The 16929-nt window shown below is 44.2% G+C and overlaps 2 protein-coding genes across 4 annotated transcripts in view; one reads left to right on the forward strand and one right to left on the reverse strand.

The window, feature by feature from the left end:
- The window catches only part of amigo3 (adhesion molecule with Ig-like domain 3), a 28814-nt gene extending 21773 nt beyond the window's left edge, over window positions 1-7041 (forward strand). For both annotated transcript variants that reach the window (XM_069936876.1, XM_069936877.1), the window contains exon 2: window positions 2737-7041. In XM_069936876.1, coding sequence (XP_069792977.1) covers window positions 4307-5815 — 1509 coding nt within the window. In that variant the 5' untranslated portion in view covers window positions 2737-4306 and the 3' untranslated portion in view covers window positions 5816-7041. The remainder of the gene's footprint in view (window positions 1-2736) is intronic.
- LOC138763159 (E3 ubiquitin-protein ligase RNF123) overlaps window positions 1-16929 on the reverse strand; it is a 377998-nt gene that overhangs the window by 55638 nt on the left and 305431 nt on the right. The gene's annotated exons all lie outside the window — the stretch shown is intronic.

Genomic DNA, 16929 nt, shown 5'->3' on the forward strand with positions numbered 1-16929 from the left:
GGTTACTCAGCAAAGCAACTCAATTTGCTACAACGGGTTTCTTTTTATGTAATAATCTATTGAAAACCTATGATTTGGGAATCGGTTTTTGCTCACATCAGGAACTTTCCAATCTCATCCCACAAATAATTTTGGTCATCAATAGTTTTGAAGATATGCCAACTAAATCAAAAAGCAAACTGTTAATGAAGGTCCCTATGAACTAGTGTATTTGAGCTGTGAAATTCCACCTGGGGGGTTTCACATAATCAAGGGACACTTGTGCTTTCATAATTTTTGACTGCTTCACCTCAGCCCTTGGAGGGCAGTTGAAGCTTCAGTCAGGAATAAATGTGACGAGAATTTTCCATTTTCTACATATTTCTATAAATAGAGGCCTGGGCTGCATGTTTTGCACTCATTGCTTGTTGTGTTTCAGTGGATGTACTGTTGGGCTTCAGAGGTTGTGTTGAATGCTGGCAAACTAACCACATGCTAACAAATGGAATTCCCATGTGCTACAATGTTTGTGCCCCATGTGAAACGGGGACTCTCCAAATGCTTTACATTAGTTTTGTCTGTTGCAAGGTTGGATAATTGGCAGGTACTTTACATGTAACAATATCCTACAAACTGCAATGGTTTGATAATCATGGTAATGATTTTCCTGAGACACACATTGACCAGAACACCAGAAAGTCCTTCAAAATTGAAGATTCAAGATTCAATTTATTCTCATGAAATAAAGTGCCATATTACATGAAATGGCTTTTGCCAGCTATAAGGCAAAAAATTGCCTGAAGCACCTCTTACAGTGAGAGAAAGAGAAACAAAAGAGAGTTTTCCCAGTCAATGAGTGTTCGTGGATTTTCCCCAGTGCTCCCACAGCCTCATAGAGTCCAGTCCAAACCTGTGACAACCTGAACTCCAGATCCAAACCTCTGACACAATCAGGAACCCTTCAGCACTCTCAGAACCCTCTCACGTCCTGGTTCCGTACCAGGTACCCATTAGCCAGTTTCAAGCCAATCTCCAGCAGCCTGGTGCAAGTCCCTTGAACGCAATTACCAGCAGCCCACTGCCTTGGTAAGTTCTTCACCTCGAGACTCCAACAGTCTGCTGCCTGTGTGGGTCCTTCAGCTGCAGAACTCCTCACTGGTCCGCTGCCATGGTCACCGTCTTGTGGGTCTGTCACCTCTGCTTCTGCCTCTCTGATGGGGAGGGTGTTCTCCCCATTTTCTGGTGCCCTGCACCAGTCCTCTGCTTCCCCGGAGTCTGCGACCCCTCGTGGCTGCTGCCGAGCATAGTTGCCACCATCTTGGGTTCACACCCTGTGGTTGCGGGATTTTAAACTATGTCAGCCTGTACAGAGCTGATGGCAGTGGAACTAGGCGGATGGACCCTGCAGGAGCACTATGTCTCTGCTGCCTGCTCTCCGTGGGTCCGTATTACAGCTGCTCCGGCAACACTGCTATTTTTTCCTCATAGAAACTAATAGAGCAAACTGGGTCTTACCTTCAAGACAGAAGTTCCAAACATAAAATAATTCTTGACTGCATCTATTTGAATCACAGCAATGGGAATTGAAGCCAACCTGAGCTACTCTGGGATCCCAAAGCTACCATAATGGTCAATGTAACAAGGCATGGGCTGGTATGCAGTTCCAATATTTCCTGAGTGGTATATTCATCAGCAGCCCTTTGCTGAGCAAATTACACTCACTCCTGCAGCAGGTGCTGGCTTGGTGCTGTGGTACCAACTCTTTGCTGAGACAACCTTCTGATACAGTGAAACAACATGTGGCCAGTGACACCTTGACCCCCTGGTGGCTGGAACTCAGTGGCATCATTTAGCTATCCAAACATCATCATTTTAAATTCAGAGATAATGTAGTGATAAAGCATGTTAGAAGGGCCTTCTGGCCCACAAGGATGTGCCTCTCAAAGATAACGTGACAAATCAACCGAAAATCACATACGTCTTTGAATGTGGGAGCCATCAGCAAATTCAGAATTTATTGTCATGAACATTTCACAAAATTTGTTGTTTTGCAGGTGCAAATATTGCTATCTATTACATTTAAAAAATAAATTACTGAAAAATAAGAGAAAGTGAGGTAGTGTCTGTGGTTCATTGCCAATTCAGAAATCTGATGGCAGAGGGGAAGAAGCAGTTTTTGTTCCACTGGGTGTTCGTTTCAGGCTCCTGCACCTCCTTCTTGATGATAGCAGTGTGAAGGGGGCATGGCCTGGGTGGTGAGGGTCCCTGAGGATGGATAGAGGCTGCTTTCTTATGACACCATCTCTTATAGATGTCCTCGAAAGAGTGAAGTCTGATGCCCTTGATGGCGCTGGTTGAGTTCACAACTCTCTGTAATCTTTTCCTATCCTGTGCAAATGCTCTACACGGTACACCTGTGTAAATTGGCAAGAGTCTTTAGTGACATACAGCAGGGAATTTGACCATGGGTTGCAGGCGCGGAAATGGCATTGTGCTAACGGTGCAGCCTTTATGATTATAATCATGGTTAAACACAAGTTGTACAATATGTGGAAAGTGAGGTGAAGTGTATTATCAACAACTAGAAAGACAGAATGAATTAATGTGTTTGTACTCCAGTGTGGTGAATCACCAAGCAAGGGGTTGGCAATCTCTAAATGTGCCCCTAATTTTAAGGCCCACTGTTGAGCTGAAACAATGATGAGATAATGTGTGCACAAGAACTCATCACAGGCTCCCCTTTGTTGTTTTATACAGGGGCTAGATCAAGGACGACGTTGACAGATATCCAAGGACAGCCCAATCATCTGGGAATTCTGCACAACTCAATCAGAAGGTCACCTATTCAATAAGAAGCACAGTGTTACGGATCTCATACCCAATACTGTGTACAAGCCAAACAGGAAACTGATCCTGGGAAAGTGTCCACTAACAGGGCACTCTCCAACAAGACAGCATTAATATTGATTTCTCCAATTTCCATTAACCTCCTCTCCAAGCCTCTCACTTTCCCTATCTCTCTGCCCCTCCACCTCCCCACCACTTCTTTTCCTCCTTCTATCAGAGACCAACCCTCTTCCTCTTCCTTATCACTTGCCAGGTTTTTTCTCTTCTACCCTCGCACCTGTATCCACCTCTTTCCTGTTAGCCTGTGGTCCTTTCCCTTCTTCCCTTCTCTCCTCCTCCCCTCACTGTTATTCAGGCACCTGCCTGTTTTTGCTCATACCTGACGAAGGGCCCAGGCCTAAAATGTTGGTTATCTTTTTCTTCCTATGCGTGGCCTGCTGAGTTTCTCCAGTACTTTAGTGTCTTGCACTCAGCCCCAGTGTCTGCAGACTTTCTTGTTTAACTTTTAGTCCACTGACAGTGCAAGCCAACTCCATGATCAATATCCTGAAATAAGAAGCAGGGTTCTACAATATACATTAGGGCCAAATCCCTTGATACAGTGTTCTCAAGGTCCTTTCGATTTCTCTAAATCCTTATATTTTTCCCATTAAACCATGATGACTGTGGTCCCTTTAAATTTCAGTGTGTTACAGTGGTATTAACCTGCCTTTGACTTTGCCATTGAGAAACAAATGCTGGTTACAGCTCACTCCCCCCCACTAGTGGTGAATCATGATTGCACACCACTGCATTGAGACCTACTTCACCATTGCCCCAACTCCTGGCAGCCAATCAACATCAAGCCTGCCTCTCAGAAACCCTCCCATCTACTCCAGTTTAAATTGAACAAGATCAATTATACACAGGCTGTGGGACTGCACGGATCTTTACACTTGACAACAGCCAAAGCAGAAAGTTACGACCTGCTGTCGCGGGATGGTGCTTCTAGATTTAAAGATTTGTCCGGAGGGAAAGAACTGACTGAAGAAAAGGCTCGGAGTAGCGAGAGGTTTCGTCATTTATTTTGTGCTCGGCACCTGAGCGAACTGCGTAAACTTCATTTGCCTAGAGATTACAGAGAAGGGAGTTTAACACTCTTGATAACATGTGATTCAGCAGCAGTAGTTCTGCCCAGGCGGATGACGGACACTAACTGATCTGCAGGAAATGATCAGCTGTAAGTACTTTCATTTAAAGGTAGTGCTGGGAAATAAGACCGTGTGAATTGAAACTGTGACATGATGCCATCGCATTAATAGAGCCACAGACTCTGTAGTTAAACATGCGACACTGAAGTCCCAAAGACAGCAGCCCTGCAGAGTACAGATCCCTGTATGGCTCACAGTTTAATGCTGAATCTGATGTAAAATGAAAGTGTCTGTTTAATTCCTGGCAAACTTCACTGCAGCATCTCAAGAGCGACGACTGGAGCTGGACCATGAGTAGCCCTCCTGGACTGGCGATATTCGTGCTGTGGTGGCTGGTAGCAGAGTTGGTGTCAGATTCAATCTTAAAGGGGGTCAAAGCCAGCCTCCATGCTTGTCCTGGGGTGTGCATCTGTGCCTCAGACCTGCTAAGCTGTGTGAGCCGCAGTCTGTCCACACTGCCTCCTGGGCTCCCTAGCACCGCGACCAGCTTGGACCTCAGTCATAACAGCTTGCGTCAGTTGCAGAGCCGCTGGCTGGCTCAACTACCCCGCCTGCGCATACTCCGAGTCGACCACAACCACATCAGCCATGTCGCCGATGGGGCCTTCCACAATGCCTCCAAGCTCACCCACTTGGACCTGTCCTCCAATAGGCTGCACTCAGTGGAAGGCCATTTCTTCCAGGAGCTGACCTACCTGCAGGAGCTGCTGCTATATAACAACCAGATACAGCGGGTGGACAGCCGTGCCTTGAGCAGGCTCAGCAGTGTGCAGAAAGTGTACCTCAGCTGGAACCACCTGACCGACTTCCCTTTCACTGCCTTGCGGGAGGATAGCCTGCCTCAGCTGCAGATAATGGACATCTCATCCAACAGGCTCTCGTCCATCCCCATCGATGAGGTGGCTGCGCTGCCCCGGGCAGTAAAGAATGGCCTCTATCTTCACAACAATCCCTTCACATGTGATTGCACCCTTTACAATATGTTCCTGCACTGGGAGAAGAGCGGCTTCAATTCTGTTCATGATTTCCGAGGGGAGCACACCTGTCTTGCTCTCAGGCAGCCCAGAGCCTCACTGCGTTTTCTCAAGCACCGCAAAAGGTTTGAGAACTGCACTCTTGCCGCCCATGGACTGATCGGGCTGGGAGACACCACCTCTGTCGGGGTAGTAGGGGAGCCAGTGCTGATTGGCTGCGAGACCAAGTTGCAGAGCCAGCAGACAACTTACCTGTGGATCTCGCCAAACAAAGAGCTCATCTCGGACAGCTTCAACCAGACGTTCCGGCTCTACCACAACGGGAGCTTGGAGATCCGCAAAGTCCGTAAAGAGGACGCTGGCATCTACACATGCGTAGCCATTGACAAGCTGCTGATGCGGAACGAGACCCGCGAGGTCAACGTGACCGTTCGTCCTAGCAGGCAACACGGCGAAGGCTTCAACACCGGCTTCACCACGCTCCTTGGCTGCGTGGTGAGCCTCGTTCTGGTGCTCATCTACCTGTTTATGACCCCGTGCCGCTGCTGGTGCCGGCTACCAACAAACCCCAGCCCACCAAACGAGTGCAGTGCCCACTCCTCTACACTGAGTGCCACCCCGCCCTGCTACAACGAGGTTGGACGCAAGTCCGCCACTGGCAAGCATGTGGTGTTCCTGGAGCCAGTCAAGGACTGCCAGAACGGCAAGATTCGGCTCGCCGTCAGCGAGGAATTCCCAGATATCAAACATCCAAAAATCCATCAACTCAAGTCAGACTCAGACTCCATCAGCTCTGTCTTTTCAGACACACCCATTATTCAATAGTCATGAAAAGACTTTACTCCCTGGAGCATCAAAGAATAAAGGGAGATTTGATAAAGAAGCACAGAATTATGAAGGGGATAGATGAGGTAATTGCAAGTAGGCTTTTGCCACTGGGGTTGTGTGAGGTAAGAGCTAGAGGACATGGGTTAAGGGTGAAAGGTGAGATGTTTAAAGGAAACATTAGGAAGACATCATATAGAGAGTGATGAGAATGTGGAATTAGTTGCCAGCTAATGTGGGCTTGTTTTTGACATTGAAGAAAAATTTGGATGGGTACAGGGAAGGGAGGGGAATGGAGGGCTGTGATCTAGTACAGGTCAATGGAACTAGGTACAATAATAGTTCAGTCCAGACTAGATCGGCTATGCTGTAGTTCTCTATGGAAGGTCTCCTTGCTCTGCTCATAATTCCTAAATAACTCAACCAGCTCACTAAACATTGCTGGCATGATTGAGAGTGACTGAATGATGCTGTGCACCAGGACTCCATTTCAACCACCAAAATGCACCTTTGTCAGTAGTTCTGCAGCACACACCATTTCATCAGTGGTTGATGATGGGAAATGCAGGAAATGGTATGATGTGGAGTCTTTGTATTCCTCATAGGTTTAATTTGGATCTCACCTTTCATCCCGATGCCTTGTGTCTGTCAGAGGTTCCCTACCAGCCAAAGACTGGAGCAGCAGCAGGAAAGGTGTGGGACAAGGGAGGCCAGAATTTTAAACGATGCAAACTGAAAAAAATGTTACTGCATCAAATATATTGTCCTCATTATATATACAGTATCTGAAAAAAATGTTGCATCATATTGTGTATTTCATGTCCATAGTAATGATATAATCCTTAATTCAACCTGATTTGTAATAAATAGTTTGGTTTATTTCAACCCACAGATCAAAGGTACGAGCAGAGAATTGCAGAGAGCACACGTTATTGGTGCTGATGTAACAGAATGTGGAGCTGCCCTCAGCTTCGTTATAGCTCAATTTCAGAAAGTATAAAGGTTAGGGATGAATCACTAGCAAAATAGATTTGTTTTCACCTATATTATATTTTAATTATATTTTTTTAAATTTAGAAATATACCACAGTAACAGGCCCTTCCAGCCCATGAGCTCGTGCCACTTAAGTACAGCCATGTGACCAATTAAGCTGCTAACCTTTCCTCAGTTTTAATTATTTTTTACTCATGTGTACTTTTATTTAAATAAAATTAAATGAAGTTTATGCTTCATATAGTTTCTTTTTGACTTCAGGCACTTTCAGATTTGTTGAGACTACCAACAGCTCCCCAAAAAGTAGAAGACACAAAAGCAGATAGGAGAGAAAAAAAAATTGAGTTTTCTGTTCTTTATAACAACATTATAAGATCGTGTTATATGGCGAGCTCTCCACTGGCCACCGTGACAGAGGTGCACCAAAGAAAAGGTACAAGGACTGCCTAAAGAAATCTCTTGGTGCCTGCCCCATTGACCACCGCCAGTGGGCTGATCTCGCCTCAAACCGTGCATCTTGGCGCCTCACAGTTTGGCGGGCAGCAACCTCCTTTGAAGAAGACCGCAGAGCCCACCTCACTGACAAAAGGCAAAGGAGGAAAAACCCAACACCCAACCCCAACCAACCAATTTTCCCCTGCAGCCGCTGCAACCGTGTCTGCCTGTCCCGCATCGGACTGGTCAGCCACCAACGAGCCTGCAGCTGACGTGGACTTTTTACCCCCTCCATAAATCTTCGTCCGCGAAGCCAAGCCAAAGAAAAGATAATAACCTTATAATGAGTGGGCGGCATGGTTAGTGCAATGCTGTTACAGTGCCAGCGACCAGGGTTTGTACAGTCTCCTCGTGTCTGCGTGGATTTCCAGTTTACTCTCATTGTTCAAAACTTACTGGGGTTGTAGGTCAATTGGGAAGGATGGGTTCATGGGCCAAAAGGGCTTGTTACAGTGCTGTATGTCTAAATTTAATTTAAAAAATTTAATTTAACATTATGATTAATAATACTTGAAGGATATCGTTGAGAATTTTAACTGGTTCACAAAGCTGAATTATGTTAAACATGAAAGTTTGCAGATGTTGGGGTTGAGTGCAATAAACAAAAGTGCTGTTGAAACTCAGCAGTCATGCAGCATCCATAGGAAATGAAGTGTAACTCATGATTCGAGCCTGGGTCCTTTATCAGGTATAAGCAAAAATAGGCAGATGCCTGAATAGGGGGGAGGGGAGAGGAGGGATGAAGAGGCCAAATGATGCAGTAGAGAAGCATTTCTGTGTTTTCCAATAAAAATTTCAAGTAACCCCAAGACACATGACACATCACGCATAGGAAGATTCAACCAACGTAACAATGAGGTAATTTATGGCTGTGGTGAAGACCCCATAAAGATATTCTGAATTTTCGACAAATATTCCCCTTTTGTCTTTGACACCCGTCTGAGAGGAAAGACATGGTGGTGGTTTAAAAATGGGAGTTTTGACTGTGAAGTGCACCTTCAGTAATCAAACTTTGACTTACCATATATTTTGGCGAATAAGTCAAGTCGTGAAACCCTAAAACAATTATCAAAAAAGGGGGAGGTTCAACTTGTACGCCAGATATACACCGATTCACCGAAAAAGAGATTGATTTCAATTCAGCATTTAAGTTGATGCTGGAAGCTCCTCCCCACTGCTGGCGCTGCCATTCCCAAACACCTCACCACCGTTGGGCACTGCCATAACCGCTCCTACCTGGGACCCTGAGGTCACTGTCGCCGCTCCTGCCTAGTAGGCTGAAATTCCTGCTCCTGCTAGGAGCACGATGTCGGTGCTCCAGCTCCGTGGGCTGACACCGCTGATGCCTAGTAGGCCAAGGTCTGCTCCAGCTCCATGGGGCATCGCCATTGCTGTCTGATAGGCTGAGTTTTTTTTAAAAATATACTTAATTTTCAGTTTTGTTTCTTGCGATTGGGGTGTTTTAAAATTTTTTGAGTTGTTCCTGGGAGGCCCAGACTGCCTTAAAAATGGGGGTTGACTCATACGCCAAAATCTACGGTATTTCTAGAGTGACCTGAAGCACCACTTTTTCACTTAGGGATGGGAGAAATGCTTCAGACAATATTTAGATTTAACCAACTGCAATCATGGACCTTGGTATTAAAACTGTTGGTAATGATTGCTACATGCTGTCAATAAGCAGGAAGTCGAGACAGAGCAGAGATATTGCTTCCCTCATTCCCTCCCACAGAGCCCAGCTGCCCAGCACAGCAAGAGGTTGAGCCTTTATCCTCTCCATTCCACACCAACCACCCTTATCCAGGAAAGTCCTGTGGGCCAGCAGATTGCAATCAAAGAGTTAGAAGGGAAGAGAGGCCACCACTCCCACACCTCGAGATTAATGCTGGCTAACAAAGAAGAAGGAATGGGGGGGGTCCTGACCAACAATGCGGTGGATATGGTTGTGAGGTCCAACAAAGTCATTAATTTGAATTTTTAATTTAATTTAGACAAAGAGCACAGTAACAGACCCTTCTGTCCATGAGCCTGTGCTGTTCAAATACACCAATTAATCGTCAAACCCCATACGTTTTTGGACTATGGGAGAAAACAGGAGCATCCAGAGACAACCCACGCAGGTCACAGGGTAAACATACAAACTCTTTACAAGTAGTAGCAGATTTGAGTCTGGGTCGCTGGCCCTGTAATAGTGTTGCACTAAATGCTGTACTAGCCATGCTGCCATTGTGGCAATAGTTGACGGGAGGTTTCAAAACATGAAGAAACATAGCAGGTCAAATGATTCCCCAGATCAGCACCCAATCAGCTGATATTGTCACCCAATTTGAGGTTGGGACCCACGGATTGAAAAACTCTAAATCAGTGCCCCAACACATATTGCATTGTCCAATTTGTGAATGTTTCTTTGGTCAAATGTTATTTATAATTTTAGGGCATGTACATGATGAAACATTTGATGCTTGGATGCAACAATATTCTCATTTATATTTAGCAAAGGGGCAATGTATCCCTGCACAAAAGCCAAAGGCACTGCACTGTCAAATTATTCAAGCCTATTTCCACCACCCTCTGAACATTAGCATCGTTTAATCATAGATAGCTGTCAGCAGAGATAATACGCAATTCTGACACCAAAAAATCCATCACGTAGAGATCTGCAAATGTGATTAACCCTTCTCTTACCCAATGTGTCACTCATGAAAAACACCCCAGGCTGGGCACTTTTGAGTTTCTCTCAGAGCTTACAATGTAGCTACTTGATTAGTTGATTACACAATGCAAGATGGAGAGAATTTTTTTTCCGCCAGGCTTGAACTGATGAACGCACTAAGATTTAAAATACTCTCAGTTTCCGAGTATTATTCACACTTACCAAAAGTGTGACTCATAACAACTTTTGAGCACTGTAATTCCAGAAAACACATTCCCTGGACACATTTTTAACTTTGCCTAAAGCTTGTCATTATCATACTTATATCAAGTGTGACTTTGCACACCACATACCTTTCTCCTATTAACAACTCTGCACAGTTTGTTGGCTGGTGACATAGCTGACAAATGCAACTTAGAACAGCTGTCGTTTTACCACCTATGACCAGATAGCTCACTCCCCATGGTTATAGCAATGTGTCTGATCATTCCCGAGTTCAATCCCTTGCTCTGCTTACATCTGGTGTTGAATGCTTCTGGATTACACTAATAATGGCAGAGGTCGACAGCATCGAGTCCACGCTGCTGAAGATCCAGCTGCGCTGGATGGGTCACGTCTCCAGAATGGAGGACCATCGCCTTCCCAAGATCGTATTATATGGCGAGCTCTCCACTGGCCACCGTGACAGAGGTGCACCAAAGAAAAGGTACAAGGACTGCCTAAAGAAATCTCTTGGTGCCTGCCACATTGACCACCGCCAGTGGGCTGATAACGCCTCAAACCGTGCATCTTGGCGCCTCACAGTTTGGCGGGCAGCAGCCTCCTTTGAAGAAGACCGCAGAGCCCACCTCACTGACAAAAGGCAAAGGAGGAAAAACCCAACACCCAACCCCAACCAACCAATTTTCCCTTGCAACCGCTGCAATCGTGTCTGCCTGTCCCGCATCGGACTGGTCAGCCACAAACGAGCCTGCAGCAGACGTGGACTTTTACCCCCTCCATAAATCTTCGTCCGCGAAGCCAAGCCAAAAAGAAACACTAATAAATAATCTGACTAGACTACTGCAGATCACCCTCTGATTCAGCTGTTATCTGGGGTGAATCTGTATATCTCACTCTCATAACACAAGTCCCAAGTGTGTAGAACAAATACCTATATCCTATTGCTCACTGTAATATTGTGCTGTTCACAATCAGTTTACTATTACCAAAAAACATTCTGAAGGTCTGTTTCCTGTTCTGATCGCCTCATGTGACAGTGCACTTCACTCTGATAACGCACCTGTGGGGTTAGACACTGTGCAGTTCACATCCTGATCACACCACAGTAAAATTCCATTAATCTACTGGCTTTGAATTTTGGTGATGCTGGACCAACAGGTTTCCAGACTATCAGCTATGAATTTATTCATGTTCCAATCCACGTTTATTTCATTTTCTCACATTTTACAGGGTAAGGTAATAAATCTTCCAGTGAAGCCATTAAGTTTAAAGAGAGTGTTGGATACAGAAGGGGCTAAGTTTCAAGGGGTTGCAGCCAACCAAATGATGCAAGCTTGCAGAGAGTGCATGAACTGGGGACCCAGGGCCCTGGCGTGTGGGACAGGGAGCACAGCAAGTATCACCTGGAGAGCCAGATGCCAAACTATCATGACTTCCAGAAAGCTAAGTCACAGGTTAGCAGAGTTTTACTGTATTTTCTATCCTGTGCGATGATGCATTGCTCACTTTCTGTTTAGCTACTGACCAGGTGCTCACTCATTGACAACAATGAAACTCAGTGTTACTCTGGTCAGCTCCTTCCCAGATGACAATATTGCTAGGTAGCTTGCACGTTGACCACGCATTGTCCAGTGTCCTGCTCCCTCTCCATTTAAACTCTCACCTGAAGCAACTCTAGGTAGTCACACTGTGATTATACTATTACCTGGGGCAACTGCACAGCTGACCTATGTGCAGCTCCCACTTGCACCTAACATGCTTCTGTTCAGCTCACTTGATGGCTAGACCATTGCATGCATGTGCTTGTCATCTTCCAAAGTTTCCCAGTCCCAGAGGATTAGAAAAATACATATATAACAGCCCCATTCAAGAAAGAAAGGAAGGACTCTGAAAAGGACTGGAGTCAGTCAGGATTCTATCCAGCATTGGGGAGAAAAAAACATGAAATCCATAATGCAGGAAGTAATAGCAGGACATTTAGCAGGTCATAATGCTCTTAAGCAGAATTAACATGGTTTTATGAAAAGGAAATTATCTTTAAGCCTGTGATTACCATTCAATAAAGATGCATGAACATAATGGACTGAAAATGGAAATCAGTAGAAACAGTGAATTTGGATTTCCAAAAGGCATTTCAAAAAGTGCCACATAATTGCACAAGGTAAGCACTCAACTCACTGGGACTAATGTGTTGCATGGAGAGGGGACAGGTTAACTGACAAAACAATCAGCTTGATGGGTCATTTTCAACCAGAGGGGTGTCCATACAACTGACAATGATCTGGGTGACAGAGACATAGGGTTTGGAGCCAAATTTGTTTATAGTACAAACAAAAAAATGATGGGAAAGCAAGTTCTAAGGAGTACACATTGAGCCAGGTTAAGATAGTGGAGGATATGAACAGATGGAGTATTGATGGGAAGGGGAAGGCTATCCATTTTCATAGGAAGGAATGAAAACCAAATTATTGCTCTAGCAGAGAGTTTACAAAATGCTGCTGTACAGAGATTATGGGGGCAGGGTGCAGGTCCTTTTACAGGAAACAAATCAGCATTGTGGTACAGCAATTCATTAGGAAGGCAAAGTGAGTACCAGACTTCATTGCAAGGGATGATAAAGTGCAAAAGAAACCTTGGTACAATTGTGCAGAGCTTGGGCAAGCTCACAAGCACAATCCTGTCTGGAGCTTTAGTCTCTATTTAAGGAAGAGGCACTTCAGAGGAGCACTGAAATCCAAAATGAGGAGATTGTCCTTGAGGTAAAAACTGCACAGATTACACCCATAGAAAATTGGAAAGAATGAAAAATACTTTAAAAGTAATTATTGTCAAAGAATGGTTCAGTGGTTGTATGGTTGTTCAGTGAACATCAAGCACTTTTTCTTGTTTAGCTGACAAACAGCTGATCAATGAGATTTACCCACTTTTTACTTTTCCAGTCTCTGTGTTTACTTCTATCTGTTATTCCGATGCCACATCTATCCAAATATCAGTCAAATAAAATTCAGGTGATTCTCAGATTTGAAGGATAATGATTGCTGTGGGGATTGGTTAGTGAGAGACCTGAAGAAATATAAACCACAGACTGTCGGCAAATCACCATTTAGTTTAACATGTTGGTATTGGAATTCCCAGCAATAATAACAGAATATATTTGAACAATTATGTTCACAGAGATTACATTTTAATTAATTTCTGGTTAATTATGTTGAATGCCCATAGATTAAAATAAAGTGTTCTTCAAAGGCATTGAAAGTCATTGTATGAGAGTTTTAAAAACACATTCAGACTTTACTACAATGCCTTCCACTTGAAAACAAATGTGTGTGCCTCAGGATGGTGATTGTGAAGAGGTGTGACTAATGATGACATTATCAATGAACAGGAGGAGCAGATAAGAGCCCGACCAGGTGAGTCATTAGACCAGTGCAGCATGGGGATTGCCAGTGTGAGTGACTGCTGAATCCCACGGGGTAGCTCATTATTCATGGTACACCAAAATTCATGGTGTGACTGAGCAGCTCATAATTCATCGTGCGACACTGGGCATCTCACTATTCATGGTGTGACACAGCAGCTCACTATTCATGGTGTGACACAGGGCAGCTTACTATTCATTAATCTATTTTACTTTATTGGTATGGCTGAGACATATTTACCAATGTAGATGAGTACATATGTACAGATTGACTCTCACACACACATGCATGCACTCACACACACCTGGTATGACTCACTATTCAGTCTCACAGTCTGTCTCACATAAAACTCATACATAGATAGTATTCTTTGGTTGAGATTTTTATCATTGTCCTCCAAAACTGTGCATGTGGAATGTATGTGCAAGATCATAGCTCCATCTGACCTGTAGTTTGGACATAATACTTTCAAGCTCAAATAATGGAGCCATCAGCTTGCACAATGATATCCCTAACTATTACAACTGTGGTATTTAAAGCAATATACTTTACTTCAAACATTTTCAAAGTCTTAATGCCAACAAGAAATTATTTAAGCTAAGTCCAATTAAGGGAAATTTTGTCACTGAGCAGTAGGAGTTTTGATTTGGGAACTCGCCGAACTTTATCTCCCCCATATATAAATTTACATTTATACATTCAGTGTGGTGATATTCAGCCCGCCAGCCCATGCTGCTCAAATACCCCAATTAACCTACAACTCCTGTATTTTTGAAGGGTGGGAAGAAACCACATGGGAAGAACATACAAACTCCTTACAGACAGCACACCAAGAAATGGCATGACATCAGCACATGTAAAATGGCATAAGACCAGCATTTTTACTGCTGGAGAGAGAAATATCCCATGTCTGGAGAGGTAACTGATGGAAGACCTTGTGTGCTCATGTGGAGCCATTTTCCTACATCCTGACTAATGAATATATTGTTGTTGTTCTAGTGGACATTTTCAGCTGCAGTTAGTGCACGAATGCACCACTGTGACTGCCATGCAATTTCCAAAATGGAATCCCTTGTGAACTGGTGAGAAGTTAGGTATGGAATTCAAACAAAGACACCCTACAACAGCTTTTTTATTTCCATACAATCAGACATTGTACCAGTTACTATTGAATCACCCACACAGCATGGTACAGGCATTGCACCAATTACTTATTGAATCAGCCACCCAGCACAGTACAGGCATTGTACCAATTACTTATTGAATCACCCACCCAGCAGAGTACAGGTATTGTATCAATTACTTATTGAATAACCCACCCAACACAGTACAGGTGTTGCACCAATTACTTATTGAATCACTCACCCAGCACAGTACAGGCATTGCACCAATTACTATTGAATCACCCACCCAGCACAGTAGAGGCATTGTACCAATTACTTATTGAATCACCCACCCAGCACAGTACAGGTATTGTATCAATTACTTATTGAATAACCCACCCAACACAGTACAGGTGTTGCACCAATTACTTATTGAATCACTCACCCAGCACAGTACAGGCATTGCACCAATTACTATTGAATCACCCACCCAGCACAGTAGAGGCATTGTACCAATTACTTATTGAATCACCCACCACAGTACAGGTATTGCACCAATTACTTATTGAATCACCCATGCAGCATGGTGCAGGCATTGCATCAATTATTTATTGAATCACCCATCCAGCACAGTCCAGGCATTGCACCAATTACTTATTGAATCACCCACCCAGCATGGTACAGGCATTGCACCAATTACTTATTGAATCACCCACCCAACACAGTACAGACATTGCACCAATTTCTTATTGAATCACCCAGGCAGCACAGTCCAGGCATTGCACCAATTACTTATTGAATCACCCATCCAGCACGGTACAGGCATTGCACCAATTACTATTGAATTAACCACCCAGCACAGTACAGGTATTGCACCAATTACTTATTGAATCACCCATGCAGCATGGTGCAGGCATTGCATCAATTATTTATTGAATCACCCATCCAGCACAGTACAGGCATTGCATCAATTACTTATTGAATCACCCATCCAGCACAGTCCAGGCATTGCACCAATTACTTATTGAATCACCCATCCAGTACTGTACAGGCATTGCACCAATTACTTATTGAATCACCCACCCAGAACAGTACAGGCATTGCACCAATTACTTATTGAATCACCCATCCAGCACGGTGCAGGCATTGCATCAATTACTTATTAAATCACCCATCCAGCACGGTACAGGCATTGCACCCATTACTATTGAATCAACCACCCAGCACAGTACAAGTATTGCACCAATTACTTATTGGATCACCCATGCAGCATGGTGCAGGCATTGCATCAATTATTTATTGAATCACCCATCCAGCACAGTACAGGCATTGCATCAATTACTTATTGAATCACCCATCCAGCACAGTCCAGGCATTGCACCAACTACTTATTGAATCACCCACCCAGCATGGTACAGGCATTGCACCAATTACTTATTGAATCACCCACCCAGCACGGTACAGGCATTGCACCAATTACTTATTGAATCACCTACCCAGCACGGTACAGGCATTGCACCAATTACTTATTGAATCACCCACCCAGCATGGTACAGGCATTGCACCAATTACTTATTGAATCACCCATCCAGCACAGTACAGGCATTGCACCAACTACTTATTGAATCACCCACCCAGCATGGTACAGGCATTGCACCATTTACTTATTGAATCACCCACCCAGCACGGTACAGGCATTGCACCAATTACCATTGAATCAACCACCCAGCACAGTACAGGCATTGCACCAATTACTTATTGAATCACCCATCCAGCACGGTACAGGAATTGCATCAATTACTTATTGAATCACCCACCCAGCACAGTACAAGCATTGCACCAATTACTATTGAATCAACCAACCAGCACAGTACAGGTATTGCACCAATTACTTATTGAATCACCCATGCAGCATGGTACAGGCATTGCATCACTTATTTATTGAATCACCCATCCAGCACAGTATAGGCATTGCATCAATTATTTATTGAATTACCCTCCCAGCATGGTACAGGCATTGCACCAATTACTTATTGAATCACCCACCCAACACAGTACAGGCATTGCACCAATTACTTATTGAATCACCCATCCAGCACAGTCCAGGCATTGCACCAATTACTATTGAATGAACCATCCAGCACAGTACAGGCACTGCACCAATTACTATTGAATCAACCACCCAGCACAGTACAGGCATTGCACCAATTACTAATTGAATCACCCAC

The sequence above is a fragment of the Narcine bancroftii genome, chromosome 5 (assembly GCF_036971445.1).
Source record: "Narcine bancroftii isolate sNarBan1 chromosome 5, sNarBan1.hap1, whole genome shotgun sequence".
NCBI lineage: Eukaryota > Metazoa > Chordata > Chondrichthyes > Torpediniformes > Narcinidae > Narcine > Narcine bancroftii.